Source organism: Phyllostomus hastatus, unplaced genomic scaffold (assembly GCF_019186645.2).
Source record: "Phyllostomus hastatus isolate PE091 unplaced genomic scaffold, TTU_PhHast_1.1 phas_contig_477, whole genome shotgun sequence".
Taxonomy (NCBI): domain Eukaryota; kingdom Metazoa; phylum Chordata; class Mammalia; order Chiroptera; family Phyllostomidae; genus Phyllostomus; species Phyllostomus hastatus.
The window spans coordinates 1,781,692-1,797,072 of NW_025333889.1; the positions used below are offsets into that span (position 1 = coordinate 1,781,692).

The 15,381-nt window shown below is 59.3% G+C and overlaps 1 protein-coding gene across 8 annotated transcripts in view; it reads right to left on the bottom strand.

The window, feature by feature from the left end:
- Positions 1-5,616: 5,616 nt before the first annotated feature.
- The window catches only part of LRRFIP1 (LRR binding FLII interacting protein 1), a 106,566-nt gene continuing 96,801 nt past the window's right edge, over positions 5,617-15,381 (bottom strand). For all 8 annotated transcript variants that reach the window (XM_045845783.1, XM_045845790.1, XM_045845788.1 and 5 more), the window contains 5 exons: positions 11,417-11,466; positions 9,594-9,711; positions 8,870-8,949; positions 7,771-7,875; positions 5,617-6,498 (listed from right to left, as the gene is read on the bottom strand). In XM_045845783.1, the coding sequence (XP_045701739.1) occupies positions 6,388-6,498; positions 7,771-7,875; positions 8,870-8,949; positions 9,594-9,711; positions 11,417-11,466 (464 nt within the window). In that variant the 3' untranslated portion in view covers positions 5,617-6,387. The remainder of the gene's footprint in view (positions 6,499-7,770; positions 7,876-8,869; positions 8,950-9,593; positions 9,712-11,416; positions 11,467-15,381) is intronic.

Here is a 15,381-nt window from a genome sequence, read left to right on the forward strand (position 1 = left end):
ACAACTTCGAACCTGCATTTGCTCCCCCCTGTCCTTAGGATATAGTGAGTTAAATACAATATATGGTTAAAATGAATTTCTCTTATTTATTTTAATTTTTTAAAATGTAGCTCCTAGAAAATTTTAAGTTACTTATGTGGCTCATACTATGTTTCTACTGGACAGCGCTGCTGGAGAGATTCCAATGGTCAGGACTTTCTCATCCTTCAGGTTTCAGTTTAAATGTCACCTACTCCACGAAGCCTTCCCTGACCACCCAGCTCAAGCAGCAGCCATGCACACCTGACCACACTCACATGTGCTCACTCTGTTCCGTTACCTGCCTCCATCACGTTCATGGTCTGAAGCGTTACTTACCACTCACAGGTTTGTCGTCTGCATTCTTGGCTGGAATGGGATGGTTGCATCCCAAAGCACTGGGGTAAGTTCTTGACCAATATTTAGCAAATTATCATACGCTCCAGAGAGGTCATCCTCCAGAAAACTCACAAAGTCATTCTTTAAAAAAAAATATTTATTTACTTATTTTAAGAGAGAGGGGAAGGGAGGGAGAAAGAGAGGGACAGAAACATCAATATGTGGTTGTCTCTCATGCGCCCCCTACTGGGGACCTGCCTGCAACCCGGGCATGTGTCCTGCCTGGGAATTGAACCAGTGACCCTTTGGTTTGCAGGCCAGTGCTCAACCCACTGAGCCACACCAGCCAGGGCTCACAAAGTCAGTCTCGATAAAATCGTAGAAGCACACAGACACACACACGGACTAGGTGTTCGGGGTAAGAACAGGAACATAAACACACTCCCAAAGTCGCAATGAAGCACAGACCTCTGCTTCTGGCGCGGGAGAGGCGCCGGGTACGGGCAGCCTGCTCCTGCCATGGCGTCCTTTCCTGCCCCGGCGTTTGGAGCCACGGGTGCCAGGGCAGCTCCCTGCCGGAGGTGAGACTTGGCTGCCCTGCGCCAGGCTGCCCCATGCCGTCTGTCCTCACCCCCGCTCTCACTGCTGTAGCATTGGTGTGCCTGCCCTCGCCTCCTCCCACACGGCCCCGCTCTGCTGACTCTCACCAGTGCCGCGTCAGGGTTCTCTGGGCGGCTTTTCCAGGTCGGGTCTTTCATGCTGGGCACACAGAAGCCGGACACCCCTTTTCACCCCCCGATGGCCCAAACAGCCCATGTGGGGGGAGGGAGCAGTAACTGTCTTGTTCTCTCTGTGGCATCCGGAGCAAATTAGACCTAGACTGTTAAGAGGGTGAATGAAAAGCTTTGGATAACATGGAAATGTCCAAAGGTGCCTTAACCCCACATTTCACAAAATCGTGGCGGCCACAACACGCCTCCGTGCTGTCTGAGGCAGGCAAGGAAGTCCACGCGCGACGATCCACGCAGGGAGCAACGGTGGCCTTGCCTGGGCCCCCACGCCGTCTGGCAGCCGCCGGGAGAAAAGCTCCGGCAGCGGACGGTCTCCGCACTCCCGGACCCGCAGAGGGCCCGGCCTGGGCGCTGCGCTCCGAAGGCGGAGTGGGGCGGGGCTCCTGGGAGCCGAGGGGGAGGCGGGCCCAGAAGGCGGGCGCTGAGGGATGCATGCAGACCCAAAGGTCCCACCTTCCTCGTTATCCTAAATACGGGCCTGGAACCTCTTGGGATGCACGGGGTACTAACGCAGCATTCAGATATTTCTAGTTCAGGACTCTGCCCAGGTCTGCATTGCTCCTGTTCCTGAGCCCCGCGGGCATGAGCAAAGGCAAAGGGAGACAGACCCACCCACGGCCCGTGGCATCCCACTCTGCACGAGTGGGGCCTGCCGAGCCTTTGGTGACCCTGGGGACCGGGTAGGAGCCTTCCGGCGAGCGGTGGTGGGGGCTGTGCTAGCAGGAGGGGGGGGTTGCAGGCAAGGGCAGTTGGAGACCAGCCACACACAGGCACCCACGCCAGCCAGTGGGTGGGCAGTGGCATCTGGGATGGGCCTGGGGCTCGGACCCGACTGTGGAGTCGCTGAGAGAGTGGCGGCTGGGTGGGTGGCAGTCTAGCCCCGGAGGCTCCTGGGAACAGGGAAGCACCCCAGGCCACTGAGCTGGGGTCCTTTAAACCCCCAAGTGCCCTCCATGCAGGGTGGGGATCAGGCGTCCCCTACCTGTGGCTGCAGGTGCAGGGAGCCCCGCAGGTCAGCAGACGGCAGCTCTGTCACCTTCCAGTACCCAGCTGGGCAGGTGCACGTGTGCGCCACGTCCCACCGGGGCCGTGTGGGGAAGCACAGCCGGTGCTGGCGCCCCAGTTTGGACATTTGAAGCTGGCTGGCTCCGCCTGGCCAAGAGCGGCGCTCCCCCGCCCCGCCTTCCGCGCTGCCTCCTCGTGCGGCTGCGCTCGCAGCCTCTCTGGTCCTCAGAACCGCGGGCTCCCACAGCAGGCCCCCACCCGGTGCGCCCCAAGAGCTCAGCGACGCACAGGGCAGAAACCACGGAGGCTGAACAATAACGAGAATTCAAAAATACCAGCAGTAACTTTTGATGCCTTCCTTTACGTTTTGGACTATGGAAACTGGAAATCTAAAAACACAGTGGAAAATAACATCTTGTTGCAATTCTGATCATGGGTTTATGATGCCTTTTGAGTGGGTTGCTGTACGTTCTAAATGCCTTTTTATTTCTAAAAATGAAAGCAGTTTGTTAGAAAACATGTAACAGGCATCCCGGGCTAGGTTTTCGCAACCACTTCTCTTCTCCCTGCTCTTCCCAGTCAGGGTGGAGCGGTGGTTCACAGTGGGGCACCCCCACACCCCGCCCCCAGCTCCCCGTGGACATGGGGCGGTGTCTGCAGACACCCGGGTTGGGCGCGAGGGGGGTGGGGGCCGTCGGCACCTGGTGGGCAGTGGCCCTGCCCGGGATGTCAGCAGCCTGAGGTGGGGAATGCTGGATTACAGGGATGAGAAGCCAGCCACGAATTTCCAGTAGCTACGGCGGCGGGAAACGGTTTGTTATGAAATTAGTGGAAAAGTCATACTCTGCCTCCCTCTGGTTTGGGGTGTGTAACACGGACTCCCTGGACCTGTCAGGACTGGCGTGAGGTGTAGAGGCGGCAGTTTTGACGCGTCCTCAGAGCCGCTGATTTGGGGGAGGAGGGCCGTCTCCCTGGCGCTGGGGGCACGGACAGCCGTGAGCAGTGGCTGCAGCCGTGGGAGTCCGGCCGGGCCAGCGCGCCACCCTGGGCTCCAGCTTCCTCACCTGCAGGATGGATTTGATAGCAGTGTCTCCCTCCTGGGACTGTGATTTTCACCCGGCTCGCCACAAGAATGTGTAAAATATGCAACACCCTACCGTTCGGTCAGGGGCATGACTTCTTTTCCCTGAGACTGTCGAATGAAGAAATAACAGCCAACAGAACCATAGCCGTCCAGTGTGGATGAAATCAAAGTCGTCGGGGAAGAGCCACCAAGGAACATGTATGAAGAACACACGGACAGACCAAAGGGTCGCCAGTTCGATTCCCCAGTTGGGCACACGCCTGGGCTGCGGGCCAATTCACGCCCCCAGTAGAGGGCATGTGAGAGGCAACCACATACTGATGTTTCTCGCTTTGTCCTTCCCTTCCCCTCTCTCTAAAAGTAGACAAATAAAAGGATTTTTAAAAAGAGAAAAAAGAACACGTGGACAAAGCTAAAGGGGGTGGCTTCGAGCACGAGGGTGGGAGGCAGGGAGGGGGGTGTGGAGGGGGGAAATGGAGACAACTGTACTGAACAACACTAAAAAAAAGGAAAAAAAGAAAAAAGAAACCAAACATATTTACTTTTTTTGTTAGATTGGCAAAAACCTTATTTTTTGGAGTGGCCCAGAATGTCAGTCCCTGGTCTGATGGGCGCCACGGGGTGGCGGGCTCTGGGAGTCGCCGTCCGGGGCGTCCCCGGAAACCGGTGAGCGAGGCTGCGTGCGTGTGTAGCGGCCAGGTGCGTGTGAGCGCCACACCGCGCTGTGCGGGTGTTCCCCCGTGAGCTGTGCGGGTGTTCCCCGTGAGCTGTGCGGGTGTTCCCCCGTGAGCTACACGGGTGTTTCCCTGTGTTTCCCCGTGAGCTGTGCGTGTGTTTCCCCGTGAGCTGTGCGCGTGTTTCCCCGTGAGCTGTGCGGATGTTTCCCTGTGAGCTGTGCAGGTGTTTTCCGGTCACCCGTGTCTGCATGACGACGCTGTGGGGGGAACCGTGAGCACCTGACGACGGAGGGACAGCTCTCCTCTGCCATCCGGCCAGGGTGGGCAGGCAGGGGGGAAGTGAGACCCCCTCCACGGCCCCTTCTTCCCGACTCACTTGGCACCCGAGGTGCAGGGCGGTGGTGCCGCTCCCGGCTGCGTCTGCTGCCAGTCCCGGCCCACGGCTCCTGCCTGCTGGCCAAGGCCCCTGGCACCCTGGGGGCAGCGGTCCCTACCCCTCCAATCAGGCCTCAGTCACGGTTCGTCCCTTCCTGGGGTCCCCTCTCTCTCTCAGCCTCGGACATTGTGGAGACCTCCCCTTCATCCTCAGTGGTCAGTCCCCTACTGCGGGCGAATCCTTCTCTACGTCCAGTTCCCAGTTTAAACTACGTCCAGTCCCCGGCGTCCGCGGTCGGGCTGGACCCTAGTCTGCCGCATTCTTGGAAGAACTCGGGCGTGCAACGCTCACCACGTAGACTTTCCAACTCAGAGCTCGTTGGAAGCCAACGCCGTGAGATCCGCTCTGGCCAGCCTCGGGCGGACGTAAAGCCCGGCTGCCGTGGGAGCCACGCGGGCGGGTTTCTGCGGGAAAACGTCGGCTTCGAACACGCAGCGCTCCGGCGGGTCCGCGGCCCCTGACGCGCACTAGCGACGGGGCTCCCTCGTCTGCGGAGCACTCAGGAAGAGCGTCCGAGCATCAGGTGTCCTCGGCACGAGGGACACAGCTTCTCCCCCACCTGACAGCGTGTGGCCCGTGGACGCTGGGTCCAGACCGCGCCGGGGGCCGACCCGGTGGCCTGTGGCACCACGTTGGGAGCATCTTCCTACCTTTATGTGCTCGCCTCGCACCCCCACCCCGGCGCTCTCCACGTGTCACACTGGACACGGTTTTGGGTGACCCTGTCTTTCTCGTTTGTGCTCACTCTCAGCCTGCAAAGCTGTCTGCCTGAGCCAGCCTGACTCGGGACACAGCATACGCGGAGAGTAACTGAAAGTTAGCAAGTAGCCAGACGCTCTTCACTTCCACCCGGGAGGGCGTCGGAGCTGTGTCCACTCTGGCCTGGGACTTCCTCAGGTTCCTGTGATTTCTGGGAACGCCGATTCTTCTGCGCGCACTACTCTCGCTCACTAGGAACAGCCCTTTTTTTTTTTTTAAACAGGGAAAGAAAAATGAATTGATTTGATACGCTTAAAAGGTAAAAAAAAAGTATAAAGGACACATGGACAATAACAAGGGGGGTGGAGATGGGAAGGAGGTGGGGAGGGCTGGGGGGTGGGCTGGGATGGGGATAAAGGGCAGAAAAATATACTTGAACAGCAATTAAAATTAAAAAAACCGCACGCTGGAAAAAAAAATAAAAAGACCCAAAGTATACATAATAATTAATATAAAACAGTTAAAGACCTTCTTTCTCAGTGGAAAAAAAAAGCCACATAGCGAAAGTTTCTTAACTTCTCATTTTTTAATTTTTCTAATAGCACATTCTTTAAAAGAAGTTAACAACTTCAATTCCAAATAGAAGGATTAAATAATGCAGATGAGCTCTGTCCGTTTCAGTAAGCTATGGCCTAACTCCCTGGGAAACAGTGTCGTGATCGGACGGAGGCAAAAACCCGCTGGAAAAGCGTCGCCCGCTGCCCGGGAAGAGTCTTCCTAAGGTCACTTTGGCGCGTCGGCCGCCCCCCGTGTCTGGCGGAAGAGCTCTGCTGGCTGATGGCTTCTGGTTCCACAGTGTGTGTGTGTGTGTGTGTGTGTGTGTATGTGTGTGTGTGTGAGAAAAGCGTAGACTAAGAGACACTACTGAAACCGCTCCAGTTGTGGGTTCTCCCCTGACAGGAAGTCCCAGCACGTAACATTCCCCCTTATTTTCAGCAAGACACGTGAACAGAAAACCAAGTCCCACTTGAATCTTGACTCCGATGACCCCCCGTTAAGTGGCACGAGGGGGCTGGTGCACCGGCGGGTGCGGACTCCCCCGGGCCCAGTGTGCTTATTGCGAGACCCGCGAGTCCCGGGGGAGGCACCCAGCCCGGTCAGGGTCTGCAGCAGGCGGGTGCCTCGCAGGCTGCTGGGCTCCTGCCGCTCAGTGGCCACAGGGCAGCTGCTCAGAAGCAGGGGAAGCGGCGGCTCCCCCCCCACCCCAGGCAGGAGTGCAGGAGAGCCTGCCCCAGGTCTCCCTCGCCGGCACGCCGCCACCGCCGTGCACAGCCGGCGCTACTGCTGTGACAGGAGCGCGCTGCGATTGGCCTTCATCTTCTCCAGGCGCTTCACCAGGTGGCCGTTGCTCACCTCCAGCTCCTCGGTCTTGTCCAGGGCGGAGCGGAGCTGGAACGAGGGGGAGAGGCGGCTCTGGGGACCCGGCTTCCCCAAACCCAGCTGGCCCGTGCGACTTCAGCCCTACCGAGCACCCCAGTTTAAAGCCCGGGCCCCTGAGATCCCGGGGGCACGCACTGACCTACGTGTGCGATGCCTGTGCTTCTCAACCTGAAAAGGCACAGGGGTCTGGCCTCATGGGCAGCTTCCTCCCTGAGACAACTCAGCCCCAGACAGGGAGCGGGCTCAGGGACCCTGGTGATGAGTCGTGAAAGGCAAGCGAGGCGAGCAAAACCAGGAGCTGAGCCCGGACGGCGGAGGGGGAGTCTCCCACAGCCCCGGGCGGGCTGGGGCACGGCTTCTTCGGGCAGAAACGGGAGGGGGAGTGCCTGGAGCCAAGTTGGCGACGCCCAGGAGCTGGGCCCCAGAGCCAGGCCCAGAGTCTGCGCCTCTGATTTCGATCCAAAGCCCTCGGAGAGGGGGGTCGGGGTCACGGGACAGATTCAACCCCACGGGCCCGCGGGCCCTCTTTGCAGGAAACTCCAAGCCAGGCCTGGAGGATTCCTACAAGTTAAAAGTGAAGCACAAACAACCTCACGAAACACCCAACCGCTGGGGCCAGCAGAAGCAGAACCCCACGGAGTGAGGCTCCCAAAGACCGGACGCGTGTCAGTCCCCGGGCATGCCGCACCACGTGGCCGTGCGAGAGGCCTTTAAACTAGAGCGAGGACACGGGAGAAACTGAGCGTGAGCACACCTCCAGAGCCTGTCGGGAACGGACACTCTTCAGAGGAGCAAAGGGGCATCTGGGAGGGCGCTGCGAGGACTGTGTATTTATTTGGGGGACGGGTGGGGGGATGGCAGCGGGAGAAGGCGGCCCGCCAGTGGGCACGCGTGGAGGCTGCGGCGGAGACCTTTGACCTCTGGCGTCCCGGAGGGAGTGGGGACACCGGGGGTCGGGGATGACGTGAGGACCTCATGGTTAAAAACGTCCAAAATCCACTGAGAGAAAGGACTTCACAGAGCCACGAGACGTCACGCATCCCCCGTGGAGCGACAATGACCCCACGTGAACACAGAGGGCGCTGCAGGCGGAGCCTCAGGGCTCAGGGGCGGGGCGCCGGGCTCCTGCCCAACCCCAGACTCCCGTGTGATGACGGGTGCGCCCCTCAGGGGTGTGGCCGATGGGACGAGGAGTCACCCCGGGGGCCGGGGCCTCCTCGGCTGCGCCAGCTAGAGTGTCAGTGCCCGTTCCTCCCCCAGAAACAGCCCGGAGCAACTCACCTCTCGTTGGAGCTTCCGTTTTTCAGCCTTCAGTTCATCTTCTATCTTTTCTGCATTTTCAGCGGCTGATTTATAACGAGACACTTGACTCTCTAACCTGATGACCTGCGAGGAGGGAAGGAGAGCACCTGTACACGTGGAGTGGCCTGTTGTCTTCCTCCGACTGCCCTGTCGGAGGCCCGAGGGTGTCCACCTCGTGAAACGGCAGAGTACGCCACGCCGAGAACCACAGCCTAGCGTTTCTGGTTGTTGTGTAGGTTCCTGTTTCTGAGCAACCCGGACTGACTTCCCCTCCGGCCCGAGTCCGAAAGTGGGGGGTTCCCACACCACGCACACGCTGCTGCCGTCTCCCCCTCTAGGGGCTGACGATTCTGCCGGAACCGGGCTGGGAGGGCCAAGGCTCCGCCAGGACCTCCGCTCCAGTCTAGGCTCTCCCAGGGAGTGGGTGCAGGGAGGCGGGAGAGGGGGGAGCACAGGCGGGGAGCTCAGACCGCAGTGAGCCAGGAGGCTGCGGGGCGGCCTCCCACGGCCTGCCTGCCGGAGGCTCCCGCTCAGCGGAGAGGGAGGCCCCGCTTCTGACAATTCCTCATTGTCTGCGAGCGTGCTGCGCTCCCTCTGTCCTTGTACAAGCGCCAGGAAGTTCTCCCACGTGCACCCACAGTGCAGCAGGGGGAGGGCACCTCTGCCATCCGTCCCCCAGTGAGGACGCGGTTTGCCCCAGACCGGCCCTGCGCGCTGGGGGCACCAGTGGTTATTGATTATTTTGATGATTATTTTAAAAATCATTTTTAAAGACCACCCCCCCCCAAAAAGGAGAGGTCCTTAACTACATGAGCTACTTTCTACATCCTTTTCTTTACGAAGGGTTAGTATCCGTTATACAACCCCAATCCCAAGAATGACCTTTCATCCCTGCGTTCCCTCTTTTCAGGGAATACACCGAGGGTTTTTGTGTGTTTTCTTTTTGTTTGTTTGCTTTTTGTTCTAAAAATATCTGCTGCTTCTTTGTCCCCAGCCTTCCGGGGGTGAGGTCTAGCAGAGACAACGTCAGCGAGTCATCAGCCCGGCTACCCGTTCCCGGCCGGCCGCGTGCACGTACATTTTGTTCCAGCGCAGTGATCTCCTGCTCGGACTTGGCGAGTTTAAATTTGAGGTCGCTGATCTGTCTGTTGGCGTCCCCTGGAAGGTGAAAAGGAAGGGACATCTGTTAGGCTCCCGGGCTTTTAACACATGAGAACCACGGTTCCTGGGAACAGAACCCTCCCCCTGTGACCAGCTTGTATCTGCAGGTCCTGGCCAGTGGCCCCCAGCCCTCCCAAGCCAGACAGGAGGGGGCTCTTCCCACACGCCAGGCTGGGAGGTGCCCAGGAGAGAGGGGGCGCCTGGGAGCCCAGAAGACAGAGAAGTGGGGGGTGGGGAGCGGAGAGGGGGCAGAGAGACTGGGCTTCAGGGCTCCCCCCTCTCAGGCCTCCTTCCCGTTTCACTGGCGCAGAGAAATTCCTCCCAGTTTTCCACGCAGCTCAAAAGGCAGCCGCACCCAGCGCGGTAAACGTGGTTCCTGCAGCGCGCCCTGCGGGGGCACCTCTGCACGGGCACGCTTTGGGGGCGCCTGTTCTGCTTCTCAGGCTCACCCAAGAACACCTGTGCCTCGCCCACCTGCCCATCCCGTCCTGTCTCACAGAGGAGAACGTCTTCGTGCTTTTGTAAGCAAGGACCTCTGGGGGGCGGGGGGTGGGGGGCAACACCGGGCTCTCCCCCCCGCACAAACACGCTACAACCGCACACGCCACGGCGTTTGTGCCGGCCCGAGGGCCGCTGTTTACTTTGCAGGTCCATCACGTGCGCGTCCGTCCCGTTCTCGAAGACCCCGTCCTCGGGGCGCGGCCCGTCCAGCCTGCCGTTCTTCTGCCTTTCCCCCAGCTGCTCTTTGAGCTTCTTAATCTGCAAACGCCCACCGAGAAAGGACGTCAATCTCCCTGCTGCACACGAGACTAAAACGCTGAGCTTAGAGCCTGGCGCGAGGGAGGCACCATCCCGTGGAGAAAACGCCCCATCGGTACAACTGGACGTGGCCTTGCAGCTACGACTTCCTGCGTCTCTGGGAAGCCACAGAGCGACAGGGGTTACGTAATGAAGCCCGAGAAAAATGCAGGAAAAGATGCAACCCACCGGGGAGACAGGGAGTCTTTCCCCTTTGACTAGGGAACCAACACAAAGAAATCAATGGAGTAACTCCTGGCAGTTAGCACACGTCTCAGAAACTAGGCGTGACGGGTGAAAATGCGGCTACAGTGCCCACATCGGGCACGGATTCTCTCGTACCTCTGGTGAGAAGTGATTCTAAGGCTGAGATTCGTCTTGCGTGCGGGAGGGGATGGTACATAAGATGGCTTAACCTTTTGTCTAAGAGTCACAACTCAGGGCTGTGTTAACCTCTGCTTTACGCACTCGGGAGCCAGGAAGGGCCACCTGGAGGCCTCGCAGGCACAGGAGGGCTCTACCGGAGTCCCCCCTAGAACCGGTGCCCCCCCAGGAGCCCGGCCCAGTTGCAGGAGGACCACCCGACGGGAGCGGCCCCCTGGACGGTGCCGTCTCCGGGTGGGAATGCGGTGAGCAGCCAGGACTGCAGGGTTTCCTGCTGTGTGATGGGGGGTCTGCCAGACCTTGCCCTGTTACCGTCCGACTCCTGCGGCCTTGGAGGAAGCCCCCAGGCCGACCCCCGGCACACACAAACCGTCTGTCTGTGCCGCTTGAAGAAGACAAGCACAGAACCGCCATGGGCACAGGTGCTTGAAAGACCAGAGGAGCTTCAGGAGACCCTCCCGTCACAGTGAGAGCTCCCCTGACTTGGAGAGGAATGGTCAGCGGGGCCGGGAAAAAGTGAGGCCGGTGCCTTGGATTAGGCTCCTGAGGGGAAATGAGAGGAACCTGTTTCCCTGGAAAGTGACTGTGGGATGACTGGGCAGCCACCCGTCACGGGAAAGACCAGAGGGGACAGCCTCTTTGTCTTTGACGTCGAGAGTGACGAAGGTGAACCACGGGGGAAACGACTTTGGTCGGCGGGGACAGACGGGCCCGCCAGAAGGGGGCGCTGGTCAGCGAGGGAGGGCGGGGCGGACTCTCATGACGGGTCTGGGCCAGCTCAGTCCTGCCCTGGCCTCTCGGGGGTCACCCGAGCCTTCCAGTTAAACATCAAGGTCAGGCAGCAATTCAAGTGGGACACATCCAATTCAGTACACGGCCTTGGGTCCCGGAGACCTCCTCTCTAAACGTCCTCTGACTTCAGATGGATTAAAAAAAAATAATTGCCCTGGCTGGCATAGCTCAGCGGATTGAGCGCGGGCTGCGAACCAAAGTGTCGCAGGTTCGATTCCCAGTCAGGGCACATGCCTGGGTTGCAGGCCACGGCCCCCAGCAACCGCACATTGATGTTTCTCTCTGTCTCTCTTTCTCCCTCCCTTCCCTCTCTAAAAATAAATAAATAAAATCTTTAAAAAAAATAATTGCAAGAGCCCGGGCTGGCGCGATCGTTATTTTTGGGCATGATGCGTGAGGGGTCCCAACACAGCAAGGGGGAGGGACGGGGGAAGGTGGCTGGTCGCGGGAGCCCCGCTGGAGCACTCGGGAGGGATGCGAAGATCGTTACCTGTTCCTGGAGGCATTCCCGTTCGTCGACAAGCTTTCTCAACCTAATGTCTGAAAAGACGAGAGAGACACAGGTTCAGGGCTCCCGGCGGCCGCGCCTCCCAGCAGACGGGTGAGCGGGAGAATGAGCGCTCGGGTTAGTGGGAGTGATGATGAAGGTATTACGCACGTACCACAGCGGATGAGGCCACACACAGGATGGGGGCCAGGTCGGCCGCGGGCGGGGGCAGCGGCCCACCGCCCAGCACATGCTTGTCTCGTCAGGGGCAGGTCCGGCCGCACGCGCACGGGCCGGTCTTCGACCCGGGGTTAGCATGCAGGGGCGCTAGGGCCAAACCACACTGCAACACAAAATCTCACAGGCTTCACGGCTTCGCGTCACCAGCGGGGCCGCGCGCACACACCGAGCGTCACGCGCGGGGGGGGGGTCACTCCGCGTGGCCCGCCCTCCCTCCGAGGGCGCACCCCGGAGGCGGCTCTCGCCCGGGCTCCCCGGGGCCGGGGTTCTGACTACACGTGTGCGGGTCAGAGTTGGCCGTGCTCACCTGCTGGGCGAACACTTGTACTCGTTTGAGGAGGAAGACCGCAGTGGTAGGCTTCTGCCCCAGCTCCCCACATATGTCAGGACGCCCCACAGAAGCACCTAGCAATCTCCCCAAACCTCTCCCTGAAGCGCTATGGAGGAATGCAACCTTCAGTGCATGGGGGAGACCCCGGCCTGAAGTGGGGGAGGGGTCCGGGCCGAGTCCTCCACCAGCTTCGAGGAGAGCCAGGGTGGAGACGGCGACGCTCGCGTGTGCTGGGCCCCCGGTCTGTGCCGGGCACGGCCGTCACCCTCTCTCACCCACGGAGCCTGTGGGTGGCGCCACTATGGCATCCTCAGACCCAAGGCCCAGCACAATTAAGCGGCTTTCCGGAGGAGGCCTGGCCCACCCCCCAGGCCCCCACTGCTTTTCCAGATCTGAACTCAGACCTCAGAGCTGGGCCTGGACGCCCCCAACCCCACCCAAGGGCCCTGCTCCGGAGGAACCTGCGTCCTCGGGCCACCCAGCTTCTGGGTGGCCATGGGAAACGGAAACAATCCATATAAAATGTGGCCTTGTTTTCACTTGAAAAGTCACGTATCCACACCCTAACCCAAGTTACACGCTCGCTCAAACTGCTTCTTCCAGACGCCCCAAGTTGTTGTTTTGGAAGGCACGGTGACAAAATAAACTAGACCAGAACGCTAGGGTGACTCATGCTTTCCCTTCCCTACATGCACGCAACGCTGAAAAAGTTTTTGTAGTTAGAGACCGAGACCTTGTATTCAATATCACTTTTTATTGGGTCTTCTGTATTTCACATTCCTAGGCACAAAACCACGGGCACCACGAGAAACGCGAGGGCGTCCGAAAGAGGTCTTGAAGCTCATACAGGTTTTGGATAATTTTTTAAATTACTTTCTATTAGGAGACTTCAAATACTCTGGATAGTGAGTAAAAAAACCCAAATGTTAAAATGTAATAATAGCCCTAGGAAAACGATTTAAAAAATAAGCATAATCTATCCTTTAGTCTCATAGAGAGAAAATGAAATAGAGAGAAGTGGAAATTTTTTTTTTTGAGAAGTGGAAATTTTAAGGAAGAGAAATTTTAAAGCGGAATTAAAGAAGATTAAAACGTAATAGTTTTAAGACGATGGAAACCAGAAAGGCGCAAGATTATTTGATACGAAGAAAAGGAGTACATTTTCAGAGCTTTAAAAATTGGTATTCTAATTCGTTGGCTGGCTGGCACCTGGCCACTAATGTACTTACTGTTTATCTTTTTTTTTTTTTTGCTTTTTTAAAAAATAATTATTCTACTGTTGTTCAATTACAGTTGTCTGTATTTTCCCCCAGCCACGCCCCCCGCCCCAACTCACTGTGATTCCTAACAAGAGCATCTGGAGCCCGTCCCTGCCCTGTGCTCACCGCCCACCATTGCTCTGCAACACCTGGTTCATAACCTCGCCACCCGCCACCCGTGCAAAGGCCTTGTGACCACAGCCTCGGAGAGGAGGCGTCAGAGAACTCGGAGTGACAGTGTCTCAAGTTCAGGGTTTTCTTCAACAGTGAGACGCTAACGAGAGGAGGCCCGGCAGGTGTTTCAGCAATATTGGTCAAGGTCACATTTTAAAAAAATCTCGTCTTTACACTGAATTCGCACAGCTCTCCCGGTGCACCTTGCAGAGGCCCGTGGAAGGAAGCACGGACAGCTGAGGTTCGTGGCCGGTCCGTGGGGCCGCTGAGCTCGCGCTGGAATTCTCCGAGTCTGCTGGTTGCTCTTCCCCGTGGCCTCACCTTGCCACCTCCGCACCCAGGGCACAGCCAAGCTGACAAGCAGGGACAGCCGCGCCATCAGTGGTCACTCTTTCAGGGCTGCGCCCGGACCTGGCCCTCTCCACAGCTCTGAGGGGCAGGCTCCCACCCCGTTCTCAGGGCACGGAGCTGGCGGGCGACCACATGCCACAGGAGCGTGGCGTTCGTTCCCGTGCTGGTTTCAGGCAGCCCGGAGGGTGGGGTGGGGAGGGGCGGGCCTCCTCTGCCCCTGGCAGGGGACAGTCCCCTCCTGTCCACACTCGCCAAGGTAACAAGGGGAGGCTGAGAACTCTCCAGAAACCCACTAACGCCTGGTTTTCCCACTTCCTCCTTGCAGGACGGAGTCTGGCTGCACGGTCAGCCTCACGGTCAGTCCCCGGGCCAGCCGCCCGGGCCAGGCCGGCACCGGCCTCCTGCAGAGAAAGGCGAGCACCGACCGGCTGCTGCAGGGGGCACCTGTCTCCCCGTTCGCAGGGCCCAGGGTCTGTCTGCACTGACGGGACTGTCCCCACCGGCCCCGCGGCCTTCCTTTCAGCCGAACCACTGGAAAAATGTCGTCCCCGGTGAGAGGGACAGAGCACCAGGGCGAAGGGGCGAGAGAAAGGGTTTTTCTCTCCAAAGACAAAGTCTTCCCTGCTCGTGGTCGGCACGCAGGATAGGCACCCAGACGCGTGCCTGCACACACACGCATGCCCGCACGCCCACACGGCCCCTCCTCTGCTCCGGAGCCTGGGTGTGCGGCAGGACTCTCGCCGAGACGGCCATGATGTCTGCTCCCTTGTTCCGATGGCCTGGGCGGCGAGGGGGGTCGGGGGCTCTCCGAGGGCGGGAGCCCACCGACAGAGCACAGGGCCCCGACGGGTCTACGCCTGCAGAAGGAGCGTTCTGGGGCGTACAGTGACTGCTCCTCTCCCCCGCTCCGCGTCACGGTGACACTCGGTGACCCGGATTCCCCGGGGGACGTGGTGGAGGGGTGACCTTTGGATTCCCGTCTGATTCTGACTCTTGACACTGAAACCTTCCCGCACGCCTGGTCCACCCCCCACCTCGTGCCTCCCTCCCCCCCACGGGCCCCGGTCGTCCCGCGAGGAGTGTTGAAGGGGCTCCACCAGGGACATCGGCCACTTGCTGGGCCAGGACGCCCTGCCACACCGGACCAGAGGGACCGAGAGGACCGGGAGGCGGCTGGGCTGCGCAGAACCCTCTCTCTCCACGGTGCTCACGCCCGATTCTCAGCTTTCCCGCCCCCGCCAGACTCTGGGTCCCACCCGCCCCCTCACGGGCAGAGAGGGCCTCCCATACAGGAAGCGATCACGTGTTTATCCGTGGAACGAATGAGTGACCCGGTGAGACTCGAGGGGCGCGAGGTGTGTCATGCTGTCCTCGCGTGTGCTGGCAAACAGCACGGAAAGACCGGAACCACCGTACGGTGGTTCAAGGACCTCAGCCTCCAGTGAGTCTGGGCCCAGGGCTGAACCGTTTCCCAGTGTGCACTGCAGCGTGCCCGCAGCTTTGCCAAGGTCAGCGGCATAGCCGAAGCCCTGAAACGCCTCTCCACCCTTGGACTTGACTCCCTACCAACCTCCCTCCTGTGTGCCCTCTATTCCCGTGGCCCAGGTGGGCAG